The sequence below is a fragment of the Neophocaena asiaeorientalis genome, unplaced genomic scaffold, assembly GCF_003031525.2.
Source record: "Neophocaena asiaeorientalis asiaeorientalis breed wild unplaced genomic scaffold, Neophocaena_asiaeorientalis_V1.1 scaffold149, whole genome shotgun sequence".
In the NCBI taxonomy this organism is placed as follows: domain Eukaryota; kingdom Metazoa; phylum Chordata; class Mammalia; order Artiodactyla; family Phocoenidae; genus Neophocaena; species Neophocaena asiaeorientalis.
Window position 1 is genome coordinate 1,455,487 of NW_020174442.1, and position 14,588 is coordinate 1,470,074.

General features: G+C 38.8%; 1 protein-coding gene across 1 annotated transcript in view; it reads right to left on the reverse strand.

Moving 5' to 3' along the window:
* Window positions 1–14,139, reverse strand: part of CCDC192 (coiled-coil domain containing 192) — a 197,489-nt gene extending 183,350 nt beyond the window's left edge. The window contains exons 1-2 of the mRNA XM_024757170.1: window positions 14,078–14,139; window positions 8,995–9,046 (exon numbers count right to left, since the gene is read on the reverse strand). Of these exons, the coding sequence (XP_024612938.1) occupies window positions 8,995–9,046; window positions 14,078–14,139 (114 nt within the window). The remainder of the gene's footprint in view (window positions 1–8,994; window positions 9,047–14,077) is intronic.
* Window positions 14,140–14,588: the final 449 nt, after the last annotated feature.

The window sequence follows — 14,588 nt, forward strand, 5'->3', positions numbered from 1 at the left end:
TGAATGTGTGTTCCAGGTGCCCTCAAATTCATACGTTGAAGCTCTAACTCCCAATGTGATAGTATTAGGAGATGGAGCCTCTGGGAGGTCATTAGGTTTAGATGAAGTCAGCAGGGTGGTGTCCTTAAGATGAGATTAATGACCTTATAAGAAGAAACCAGAGAGCTCTCTCCTTGTGTCACCTTCTCTCCCTCCCCCTCCCTTCCTCCCTCCCTTCCTTCCTTCACCCTTTCACCCATGTGAGGATATAGCAGCAAGGCAACCATCTGCAAGCCAGGACCCAGTCATGCTAGCACCTGATCTCTGACTTTCCCATCTCCAGAACTGTGAGAAAACAATGTCTGTTTTTTAAGCCACCCAGTCTGTGGTATTTTGTTATGGCAGACTGAACAGACTAGGACACCATATTTGGTGTATAATCTTCTAGACTTGTGTGTGTGTACCTGAAGATGCATAACATATAAAACATTGATTCATACTATACATGGTTATATATGGTTAAATTACAATCATTTTCAGTTAGCAGTATATCATAGGTAACTATGTTTGAATAATAATGAATGTCGTTTTCCACAAATTGTAATTTTAAAAATTACCATAACTTTCAATGGTCACAATAAATTTTACTATGTGTATATGCAATTTTCCATACTATTGGACAACCCTGTAATAAGCATATTTATGCATCTTTGTGAACTTGTTTTTTATTAATATAAATGGAAAAAGTGGTTACTGGATTTTAAAGAATATATACTTGATACATATTTAAGATTACGTCCCCCAAATTCATCCTCCCACCACAGTACATGAGAATCAGACTTTTCTTACACCCTTGCCAATAATGATATTTTCAATACTTTTTGTATCTGTCAAAATTACAGGTAAACATGATATCTAAGTTTTAAAATTTTTATTTCTTTGCTTTCTATTTGGACATCTTATTGGATACTTGCAAGCTTGGACATCTTATTGGATATTTGCCTGTCTTCTTATAAATTGTAATTTGTGTCCTTTGTCCATTTTCGATTTAAGGGCTAATCTTTTCCTTATCAATTTATATGAGACCTTAATATATGAAGGACATTATGTTGTAATAGATGCTATAAATATGTTCTAATACTTACTTTGAATATTTATAAATTCTTCCTATATGGGCTGGAATAGTGGTACGTATTATTATGAGATATAGAATTTCCAGAGACTCAATTATCTTTTCATCTTTGTGCATTAATGCATAACTTTGTTCAAGAAGAGAGTGAACTTTTTGAAGAAGTAAACTCTAATCAAAACTTGGAGAAAGCTCCATTTCTCTGAACCTCATTAAGTACAGATAACACATCACACATTGATTCAAATCGTTAGACGTACTTTGAAACAACTGATTCACTCTGTTACCTAACCTAACATAAACAGTTCAGCTATTGACATGAGGACTTGGGGCTATTATTCCCAGCAGCAAATTTCAGTTTAACAAATCTATCTAAACAAATTAAGCTGATGTTATCCAATCTGCCTGACGAGACTGAGGGAAGCCAGAAGCCACGCTTTATGCCTGAGAGCCCGCATCCTTGTGCTTCTTACTCCCAAGTCACCCCACTCTCTTCCAGTTTCTCTCCAAGCATCCAAAGGGAGCCTCCCAAAGGTAGACTTACTCCTTTGGGAAAGGCTAGATTGAATAACTGTCCTAGCCGCTTGGGAGGATATCGTCTCTCAAGGAAATGTGGAAGTTAGGGGAAATATTTTTCTTCAGACCACAGCAATTGAAGTTTGCTCTCATACTCAGACTGATTGACTACATGGTCCCCAAAACACATTTCTCCATTGCCCTGTCTTCCTCTGATCTAAACATTCAGGTTTCAGAAAATGAGCAAATTATACATGAAATTTGAGTTTATCCACAATATTAATTCAGAGTAACCCTTACATTCAACTAATATAATATATTTAACTTTTATATAGTTATATATGCATTTAAATTCTGTCTCCGTTTTACATTTCAAAACTTCCTTCCTTTTGTGTATACACACAAACTTCTCAATGTTTCCAACCTCACAGAAAAAAAAGTGTCAGCACTACACAGAACAAATTACCATGCTTTCCCCAAATAATGCCTATTGTTTGGAAATTTTTGCCATTTGAAGAAGCCAAATAGAGAAAAAACATAATGGGCATCTGACAAAACAAATTTGCAGACACTCAAATGCTTCAGTTTATAGAGGTCCTTTAAACCACTGATGCCTCTTGGGGAAATTCTGAAAAACAACCTATCTGTAAACAGTCTGATTCGGTGCCACATGTTTTCTAAATTCCTTTGCCTGTTGACATTTAAAAAAAAAAAAATAAAGGGATACATTTGCATGTGAAAACAGGACCTTTTGTTTCTTACACATTTACTCTATCAGAAGAATTGAAAACAAAATGGGTCATCTTGTCTAATTGCTTATGAAGGATCATCTTCTAAAAGACACTTTCTAGTTCTTTGGCCAATCTTATTTTAAACAGCTAAGATCTTTTTTATGGCCTCTGTTCTCAAGTTAAATAGAACTTATTATTAAAATGAGAAATTCTGGAGGTAATCTTTTTATTTTGTATCTATCTATACCTTTTGCTTTCTTTGGTTTAATTATTTTCTTTTTTTTATACCTAATTTTATATTGCTGTAACCTTTGTCCATCAATACATTTCTGAAAATTCTCCTAGGTACATGGTACGATTTCACTTGCCCAGTCCTTTGAAGTTCTTTTTGGCCACGCAACTTCTTTAACCAATGAAAAAGAAGGAAAAGTGGTGTGTGTAACATCTGGGCTGAGCACTCTCTGTGCAATTGGCCCCTCCTCTCATTGCTGCCTGCCCGGATTGCAGAAGTGCACTCCCAGGTGAAGCTTCCATCCAGAATAACTCATTGGTAACTATTTACCATAGTAAATAGTTTATTAGTAACTATGACTAAGTAACTGATTACTAACATCGTTAGTAACTATGATGAATAGAGTCCCTCTGCCTCCCATCTTGGATGGGTATTGTGAAGAAGAAATAAATTACTCAGAAAAATAAAATATTAAGATAAGCCATTAGCCAATTACAATGGATAACCTTCCAAAATGTTAATGAAGTTTTGATCTTTCTTGATAGTAGCCAAAGGAAAATATATATTTCTCACCAATGATTCCATTGCTACTACCTTTCTATGTACAGCTTGACCTGAACTCTCTGTTGAAGTTGTTGCTTATAGAATTTACACTATTAAACTAGGTGAACTTTGAGATGATTGTATAGGGACAGCAGTGGGATGGGAGCAGGAAAGCATTATGTTGGATCAGCCCCTCATCTATGGCAAGATCTCAATATGAAAGTAGTTATATGAGAGGTTGAACGGTGTGTAGAAACTCCAGCTAACATCTCAGGTCCTAACATCTGGGGAGATAACATTACCTGCCCAGATACAGTAATGTTTGTAATGTTAGATATTATCTAGATAACTAGCAGATATCTCTAGAAGTAAAGTTTCAATTTCTATACTATTCATGTTCTTTTGTGGAAAAAAATTTTAGATTAAATGAACATTACAACTTTTCTTTTTTTGGTTGCATTGGGTCCTTGTTGCTACTCATGGGCCCCCTCCAGCTGCGGCAAGCGGGGGCCACTCTTCACCACGGTGTGCGGGCCACTCACTGCAGTGTCTTCTCTTGTTGCAGAGCACGGGCCCTAGGCGCACAGGCTTCAGTAGTTGTGGCACGCAGGCCCAGCAGCTGCGGTTCACGGGCTCCAGAGTGCAGTCTCAGTAGCTGTGGCACACGGGCCTAGCTGCTCCGCGGCATGTGGGATCCTCCCAGACCAGGGCTAGAACCGATGTTCCCTGCATTGGCAGGTGGACTCCTAACCACTCCGCCACCAGGGGAGTCTTTTGTCTTGCCCTCAGTGACAGCGCAATGGCTGCTTTGCATTTCCTGTGAATTTCCATTCCCAAAACCTCATTCGTTCAGTTTAGACCTATTCTGATTTTGTTATTCTATGGGGTTAGAGTCCCTGGGACACAGACTGAGAGATCTGGCTACAGAGGGCTTACTGGAAATGGTTCTTGGGGGCAACACCTATAAAGGAAGGAAAGAAGCAGGAATGCAACAGCAGCCTCAGCCGATTCCATAGGGGAGTCCTGGAGCTGGGCTGGCTCTTCAGAATTGTCCTCAAAGGAAGGGGGTCAGGTTTTGCAGCCCTACATCAACCAGTTGTTGGATGCAGGTTGATCCCATGGAGGGGGATGACTTTGGGGCAATGGAGTGCCTTCATCAGAGGGAAATGTCTGGTGATAGACTCAATTGTTAGTCATCATCAAGCAAAATTACTGAAAGTAAATCATAGATCTAAATGTAAAACCTAAAGCTATAAAACTTCTGGAGGGAAAAAGAAAATATTTGTGATCTTGGGCAAAGATTTCTTAGATCATATAGCAAAAGCATGATCCATGACAGTACAAATTGATAAATTAGACTTCATCAGAATTAATAATTTTTGCTCTTCTAAAGACACTATTGAGCAAATGAAAAGACTAACCATAGACTGGAGAAAATACCTGCAAAACACACATGAACTCTCAAAACCCAATGATAAGAAACAAACAGTACAACTTAACAATGGACAAAACCTTTCAATAGATAATTCTCCAAATGAGATATAAGGATGGCAGATAAACAGATGAAAAGGTGCTCAAACACCATTAATTATTAAGAAAATGCAAATTGAAACCACCATGAGATACCACCACACCTATTAGAATGGCTAAATTTAAAAGGCTGACCTTGGAGAGAATGTGGATGAACTAAAACTTTCATACACTGCTGGTGGGAATGTAAAATGATACTATGACTTTGGAAAATAGTTTGACAGTTTTTAAGAAAGTTAAAAATACACCTACCATGTGATTCAGCCATTTCATTCTTAGGTATTTACCCAAGAGAAAAGAAAGCATATGTCCATACAAAGATTTGTACATGAATATTTATAGCAGCTTTATTTGTAAAGAGTCAAAAACTGGAAATAACCTAAATGTCAGTCAGCGCGTGGAGGCATAAACAAACTGGTACATTCAGTTCAGCAGGATACTGTTTAGCAATAAAAATGAATTATTTATACACACTAAAACATGGGTGAATGTCAAGATAATTTTACTGAGTGACAGACGTCAGTAAAAGGGGTACATACTGTATGACTTTGTTTACATGAAGCTCAAGGAAATGCAAAATAATATATATAATGATGTGAAACAGATTGTGCTTCCTTGGAAATGAGGTGGGAAGAAGTGGGTGAGAGGGATTACAAAGGAGCGTGAGAAATTTCTGGGAGTGATGGAAAGTTTCATTATCTTGACTGTGATGTCAGTTTCACGTGTGTACACATATGTCAAAACCCATCAAGTTGTACACCTTAAATTTGTCACGTATGCTTAACGAAAGGAGAGGAGAGGAGAGGAGAGGAGAGTGAAAAAGGAAGGATGGAAGGGAGGGAGAGAGGGAGAGAGGGAGGAAAGAAGAAAGGAAAAGAAAGAAAAGAAACAAAATCCAAAACAAAAAGTTCTGAGATATTTCTTACCTATTAGAGTGGCAAAATAAATAACCTATTTCTTTCAATGGCAACAAATCTTTATATTTAAATATACACAGAAATGTAATTCTATATTGATCTCATTTTAAGATAAATAGGAACGTCTCCTTTAAATCATTTAAAATGTTCATTTAAAGCACAAGTGATATATTAACAACTGTAATTCAGTAATGATTTGAAAGTTTGCTCATCAAAGGGAAGAATCTTTTGAAAGCCATTTCAGAATGCTAAAGTTTAGAAGTATCAGAAATGTGACCAAATATACACTTCCTGAAAAAATGATGCTATATTATACCAAGCACTAGAAGAACATAAGTTATATAATTTGACACAATTTAAGGCATTGTTTGCCGTTCCCAGTTATCAAATGTGATATTTTTTAGCTAATTTAAGGTTGTTTTATAAAGCTGACTTCCTATATAGTGTGCTATGAGTTTGACCTTACAAATTAAAATTTTAAAGTGCTTTAATATTTTTGGCACTTAATAATTCTTTAATGAAGCCGTCACTGAATCACAACTTGAACACTAAATGGCTTACAAGGTTTTATAACAAGCCTAGTTTTTGCACAATGAGTGAAATACTTCATACATATTCTAGCATTAATGAATCCATACCCACACTCTCATTTTTGGATGCGCCACTCCACATAACCAAAGATCATCTGGTGTTTTTACATCATTCATTTCTATTTGTCACAGTTCTCAGGAATAGTTCAAGGGGAGAAACCCTGAGCCAGGTATCCAGTTCAGGTCACGCCTCCTTGCGATAGAACTTTTATTTCCTAAACAGTTTCAAATGAGAGGATTTATAAGCACTAGCTGTTCACTGTCTGAGGATGTTAAAATGGAGCAAAGGCAACGGTTCAAATAATATTCTAATCCTTCAAAGGTATAAGGTCCAGATAAACAGGGACAACCTGGCACCTGAAAAGTGGATCTAAGTAAATTCTCACTGGATTATACCTCTTAAGGTTCTTACTCTGTAGTCAGTGCATGACTCATTCATCACTCAACAGCTGGACTCTCCCTCAATCTCCCTGACTCTAAATTTCTTAATTTCTAAAGTAGCAATAATAATATTTATGGAGGAGGAAGCAGAAGAGAGGGGAGGAGGGAGAGGAGGAGAAAAAAGTATCCACACAACGGTGATGATTCTTAGAAACCACCGCCGTCTGCTGCTGTAAGGATTCGGAGGGACAGCATCTCTCAGTCACCTAGTCCATTTGTTCTATCTCTAATGCCGTTTTGATATCAGGGACTTTGTCTCAGGGACATAGAGATGAATAAAGGCCCGAAGAATGCACAGTTTACTGGGAGAGTCGAAGCGTTAAGTTATTATTCAGAGACTGGATGCCACAAAGGTGGAGCGTATTTCATTCTGCTTGGGTGGTCGATATCCTCACAGAATTGAAGAGATTTTTATCCTTCATCCCAATCTTCTCTGCCAGAACTCACCACAGCTATTGAAAAGAGGCATCTGAGATCCACCGGCAATTGGCTTCCTCATGGTACGGAGCAGAATCTGTTCTGCTGAGTGACCAGTCTTTCAGTTCCAAGACTTAAAAGGGGTCGTGGGGTGAGGAGGCAGCACTAATCATGACTATCCTATGGCCTTCAGGGCCCTAATCCTAACCTCTACCTCGAGCTAAATGCATTGTAAGAATTCAGTAACTAGAGCAGAACAAGTTACTTCAAGCCCCAGGGCTCCCACCTACGTGAAACGTAAATTGAAAGGAGATAGATTCTGGACTCCAGGAAGCTAATTGGGAGCCCTAGGCAGAAATCCTAAATGTAGCAATCGGCACCTTGTCCTTTTCAGTGTCCTAGGCAGCCTGGGAGAGGGTTACCTCTAGGGCACTAATTGATTAGCATTGTTAGAGGAAAGGCAGTAAAGCGAGATCGGTGAGCTGAAGTCTCCCTTTTCCAAAACTCCAATTTAACTACTAGCTCAAGGGTTCCAACTAACCAGAGAAAACATGTTTTCATATAGTGCCAGTGAGGGACACTCTTTCTCTGGCCAACAGAGTTGTAAGTAGATCCACTATATAAAACAAAAGCTCACTGAAAAAAAAGTAATATAACATTGAACTATCACTAGAGTTAGAACACAAAATTTTAATTAAAATTATACTCTACTAATCTAAGTTGGTTTCCCTTTGGTTTATACCTCTTCACCAAAAACCCTCTTCCTGAAAATTATTGTTGGTTTGAGATATATGTCCAGTCTGTCTGGGGCCAGATTAAATGAACTCTTAGAAAAGAGATGTTAACCTTGAACAAAAATAATTGTGTGGAAGTGAGATTCTGAATATGCACCTCACTAGATCAAATGTTCTTAGCTGGTGATGCGGGGGTGGGATGAGAGTAGAAAAGCAGAATGCTGAATCTAGAAAGAAGTAGAGAAATCAAAAGGCGAGGTCCCATGGTCCACAGGGGAGCCTGGTTGAATTGAATCGATTCCGAGTAGCTATATACCTATACACTTGTAGATATGTTCACAACCATTTTCACATCCCAAACATCTTATTTGAAGTAGACAAAGTCTCATCCTCACGCTATGAATGAGAAACAAGGCTCAGAGAGTTTAAATGACTTGGGTATGATCACACAGCTTGCAGGTGGCAAACTTGGGCCTAATTCCTAGTCCTACAGTCTTTCTTCTATACCACACTGCCTCGGCATTAAAGCTGAAAAAGTTATTCCAGAAACTTCTGTGGGTGGAGACTAGGGGATACTTACTAAAACTGAATCGAGGGCATATAGAGAGCTTACTTTTTTCTTTTTAAAGGGAAATTCTCAAACTTACATAAAAGTAGAGAACTAGTATAATGAGCCTCCATGAACCTATCACCCAGCTTCAACACTTCTCACCAACCTACCCTGTTGTCACTTGAGGCCTCGAGAGGGACTAGAGGCTTTTGTAGAAAGGACCCAGCTGTCCCAGGATGACTTGAAAGACAATGAGCTGAGAATATCGGGAATAGACTGTGATTTAAACCCAAGCCTAAACAAACCAAATAAGATGAGTCACCCAATCTATATCACGTCTGATTCCAGAATTTCCTCACATACAGGCAAATACTTTGACGTAACCCAGGATGTATGCGATAGTGTAGGGCCACAGAGAGCAGTGTGGGATCACAAGTACAAATGGGGACAGGCACCCCACACCAACTTCCCTCCTGCCCAGCAGCATCCCTTCGTTGGCACTCTGGCCACTTTACCTCCTTCTACTTGAAAAAGAACATTCTATGTTTTATTTTTCAAGTGTTTACTAGTAAAATGTGAAAGTGAAACTATATTAGGAAAATATCAACATTAATTAAAGAAGTTACAGTTTCACTAACTAATGCTTTTTTAAAAAAAAGGAATTCATGCAAACTTTGTTTCTTACCGAAATTTTGTTCCTTTGTTGTGTATTTGACTCTGAACTTCCAGATGTGGTGCTGAAATAAAGTAAGGGTTCAGAATTCCAAAATTTTATTTCAGACATGCACACACTCATACACACACATACACACCCCACATCAAATAGATCTTTATGCTGTAACATTGAAGATATATTTTCTAAAGCGTTTCCTCCCAATGTCATTTTCTAAACATTTCTAAAGGAAATCAAAACTAGGGAATGTAAACTTTACTTGAAGAAGATAAAATAGCCTTTAAAGGTCCTCTTGAGAGTAAGCAGTCCAAACAGTACAGTCTGTTCTGAAAACCTGCAAAATATCTTATTTCAACTAAAAAAAAAAAAAAAGAAGGAGAGGAAAGAATATCCTATGAAACAGCAGACTCAGGGAATTCTTTATCTTCTACACTTTTTCTCAGTCAATTTCTCTTTCTCTCTCTCCTGCATCATTTCCAATGGTTTGCAAACATGCTGTTATTTATTGCATCTTGAGCCCTCTTAACCCTTTAGTTTCTGCTTGATTACTCTGACCCCCATTAAAGCAAAACTATATTCTCACTGTCTCTAATTCTTCTTCCTATTTTTTGTTAAAGCCACTCCATTCAGACTCTCACAAGTACCATTCCACAGAAACTGCACTTACTGAATTCACTAGTGAGCTCCATATTACTGTATCCAGTGGTCATGTATCACAACTCATCTTAAAACTTTTGACATGGTTCAACAGCCCCTCCTTGAAATGCTTTCTTCACTTGGCTCCCAGGACATCCTAAGGTCCCAGGCTTCCTTCCCATCCCACTTGCTCCTCGTTCTCAGTTTCCTTTGATGGTTCTTTCTCCTCTTCCTGAGCCCTCAACATTGGCATGCTCCAGGGCTTCCTCTCTTCTCTACTCACATTCATTCCCTTGGTGAACTCCTCCAACTTCAGGGATTTAAATAGTATCAATATGCTGATCACTCCCCAATACATATTTCCAGGGCAGACTTCTGCCTTGAATTCCAGACGCATTCTTTCAGTTGTCTTCCTGACATCTCCACCAGAATGTCTAATGGACATCTCACTTTCAACATTTCTAAAACCTAACTTCTGATTCCTACTCCAAATCTGCTCTACTTGCAGTCTTCCCCATCTCGGTTGATGATGACATCATCCTCCCTGTTGCTTAGGCTAAAACCTTGACCTTCTGTTTTGTCTCAGAACCCAAATCCAATCCAACAGGAAATTCTGGGCTCTGCCATCATAATATATCCAGTACCCAGCCGATTTTCACCACCTTCATTGTTAACGAAATGGTTCAAGCCTCAAGCTATCATCCAGCTCTTACCTGGACTGTTGCATTAACCTCCTAAATGGCTCTCTCTGGCTGCGTCTTTGCCCCTTCCCTTCTATTTTCAATACACATCATCCATAAGAAACATGATGGGACTTCCCTGGTGGCGCAGTGGTTAAGAATCCTCCTGCCAATGCAGGGGACACAGGTTCAGGCCCTGGTCCAGGAAGATTTCCACATGCCGCGGAGCGACTAAGCCCATGCGCCACAGCTACTGAGCCTGCAATCTAGAGCCTACAAGTCACAACTACTGAAGCCCGTGTGCCTAGAGCCGCAATAAGAGAAGCCACTGCAGTGAGAGAGCCACCCGCAATAAGAGAAGCCACTGCAATGAGAAGCCCGTGCGCCGCAATGAAGAGTAGCCCCCACTCGCTGCAACTAGAGAAAGCCCGCGTGCAGCAACAAGGACCCAACACAGCCAAAAATTAATTAATTAATTAATATAAATAAATAGAAAAATTATTTCACTCCTCTGCTAAAAAATCCAATAAAGGATTCCATTTCACTCAGAATAAAGGCCAAAGCCCATATAAGGACCTACAAGGTCCTACAGATTTCTCTGCCATTCAGCCTTCCCACCAACCGTAGGACTCCATTCCATACCCTTCTTCCCTTCCCAAACACTGGAGTCACACTGGCGTCCTCACTGTGCTTCCATCACCTCTGCCTGGAACACTTCATCCACACGTGTCCACCTGGCTCTTTCCCACTTCCTTCTTTTCTTTGCTCAGATATCCCTTTCTCAAGCATGCCCACCACGTGTGCTTCATTTAATATTGAACTCCTCACTCCTATATACTTTCAAATCACCTTGCTTGATTTTTCTCTGCAGTACTTACCGCCTTCTAACATATTATATAATTTGGTTGTTTATTATATTTATTGTGTGGCCTCCCAACAGAAAATATAAATTCCTTGAAGATAGGGAATTTTTTTCTGCTTTTTTTTGTTACCCTATCCTTAGCATCTTGAAGAGGGCTAGAATGCTCAATAAATATTTGTTGAATGAATAAACCTCCAATCTTAGTAAGTCTCATTCTGCTGTTACCAACCAATAAGTCTTACTTTACAACACTGGGGTACTTTTATTATTTTCTATCCTACTCTCTCCCTGAGGAGTGTATTATTTTATTCTCATTTCTGTACATGTCTCTTACTTTAAAAAAATTGAAACCATTTAAAATGTTCACAAAGTAATCAGTGACTCTTGAACAAAATTAATTAAATTCCGACTTAGTGGAAGGACACACTGGGGTTTTGAGAGTTGTAATTGCTTTTCTTGCATCATACCTAGATCAGCAAAACCTGGTACTTTGGTGCTTTCTACTTGACAGTACCTCTTTATCATGAAATGGAAAACACACTTTTGATCATTGCAGTTGCTGGGCAAAACAACAAATGCTTTGAACAAGATAACAACCTTAATAAGTGGGCCCTTTTACCTTCTAACTGATTTTGTCTTCTATCAATGTAACTCATAAAACTGGTATTTTCACTAAATGCACTACCCCTAGTTCCAAGGAATGTGTTTATCCTTTTCTTAGGTGTTTCCTCTGACCAGAATGTTCATGCTGTCATCTCTGTTTGTTAAAATCTTACCTATTCTTCACACCAGGACTCAAAGGCTGCCTCCCCTGAAGCCTCTTTGGTCCTATTAGTCAGAACTATTTCTTGCCTCTGTGTCCACAAGCAGTTTTTAGATGTCTGTCTTTTATAGTTTTTATTATATTTCATGATGTGTACAATTATTTGTCTACCTATGTTTTTGCATTTCTCAGTGACACCTCCCAGAAAACAAGGACTATACCTCGTCAAGAAATTAATATTTGGTCACTGAATGAAGGCAAGCCAAAAAAAGTGAGTACAATACACGTGCATATTCAGGTGTGCCACAAATAGACAAGAAAAAAGTACTGTTTGTAGCTACCTTCTTTTAATAATACCTGAAACAAAACTACTGGTTTAAAAGTGAAGGAGCTTTGGCTGCCTGACAATAATATTTAATGGTCATAAGTCATGGCCTCAGAGTAACCATAGTAACTCAGCATACACAGTATAAGTCATGTTGTACCATAATTAAGGGAACAAAAGCTTTAGAAAGCCTATTAGCCTTGAGAAAACAAATTAGAATTAACAAATGTGTTTATGAAACGTTTTTATTGCAGTGTTTTCTTCAGGGTTCATAGAAAAGCTGAAATAAATCTTTAAATTTCTTTTGGCAGAGGGTAATAATATGACATATAAGCCTTATAGTTGCTTTTTTTTTTTCAGTATTCAACGAGAACATAAATATTTCCTTCCTTTAAGTGAAATATCTTTATATCTGTTCTCCCAACTTTTTACCCTGTTTTTTATGATGGAGTAGTAATCAGTCATCAGTCCATGTTAATAAATATTTTAATAAAATTGGTTTGGTTCTATTGAGAATCCAGTTTTTCTAGGAGAGGATTTCCTGGGAAAGTGCTTTGTTTTGTTCCCTAGGTTGGCTGCATCCAAGGTCTAACCCTCCCTGGCTTAGACAACATAGGCTCAAGTTCCCATCTGGTTTATATAAACTATGGAGAAGGTCTGTCTCAAGGGCATGAGAAGAGGAGTGGGGAGAGAAAGTAGGGTAGGCAAACAGACACTTGGGACCAGTTTGTTGCTGCTTAGAACTGAAGGAGCTGAATCGAACTTTCCTAAAGTTGAACCAAGGTATCATGGTCCTCCACTGTCTCCATCAAAGCCCTGCTCTATGCTTGCACAGAACACTCAGCTCCATATGCCTGGAGATCAGAAACACCAATGATAATTTGCAGTGAGAGCAAAGTCATGCTTTCCACTTGGCTTCCCTGCTGGTGGTACACTATGCTATTCATTTCAAAGTTGTTAATCACAGGCCATTCTTCCTCTATTTGGTAACATTATGTTCACCAAAAACTTCCTCCTTCTGAAAGATTGTTACTCTTTTGAGGGTCACAGGCTTCTTTGCACATAGAAACATTTCTCATAAAATTTGGAGGAATTTGTGAATTTCCCACATCATCTATGGACCATAGACACAAGGTTAAAAATAAATAAAAACAAGGCCCACACATTTCATGTAATGAAATTACATTTTAGATCTTAACAAAGCAGAACTACGGTTACGTGTGTACATATCACAAGGACACCTTTTTCTAGGATACAGCTCTTTCTATAGAAAAGGCAAGGCCATCTCTCATTCAAGGCTTAAAAGAAAATTCTAAATGGAAGGTATTTCCACATTTTAAGCGTAAAGGAATATTTTGTCAACATGCAAATTTCCTAGTGATTAACTATAGGTTGATTATAAAGGTGAACTGTACTTCCATATTTGTGGCCAGAGTTGGTTTGGGTTTTTGTTTGGGGATGGTTGGAATGACCTAGTTTCTTCTTGACATTTCATTCCAGTGGTTCTGAAAAAGGGCTGGCTCAGCTCCCCCTTTCCACACCAGTATAATGGTTGGGGTGAGTATGTGATTTTGAGACGAGCAAGTGAGGGACATTTTATTCATTCAACAAATATTTATTGAACACCTACTGCATGTCAGACCCTGCCCTATGATCTGGGAAGACATCAGTGTTCAAAGAAAGGGATCATTCTCCAGGAAAGGAGAAAAAGTCTGTCTGATGTTTTCCTCAGACATGAAGGAAAGGTTTTCTTTGAAGCACAGAGTGAAGGCTACTTTATCTATAAATTCCCATGAATTCTTTTGGAACAGGAGGAGCTAGGAACTCACCTGCTTCTCTTTGGGGTTTCATACCCTGGGGCCACAGATGCCCTGCTATAACATTCTCCCATCTCAAATCAGGCCCACTGAGGTACCCTGTGCATGGGGCAGACATTGACTATCCCCATTCCTTAGAGGTTTAGAATCCCTGTTACTGCTCTGCTGTCCCCTGTTGCTAGGCAACCACAATGACTGTGGAAAGGACAGTTAACTTCCCAGAGAAAAAAATTTCAATTACAAAGCCACAGTAACCTCTAAAAACATCTCACAAATCAGATCCAGGCAGGAGTATAGATAAAAATTCACTACATATTCATCATTTCTGGAAAATGCTTTCAAAGTGGGCCAGAAGCAGTGGTTTTGTGCTCAGACCATGACATGTTTACATACAGAGCCAGTGCTAAGGAAACAATCACACTGTCTGAGAGGGGTGCATTCACAGAAATGGATTGGTTTACAGGCTAGCAGTGGTTTTCCCAGCAGACCACCTCTCCTTGTGATAATCTTCCTTTTCTGGGAC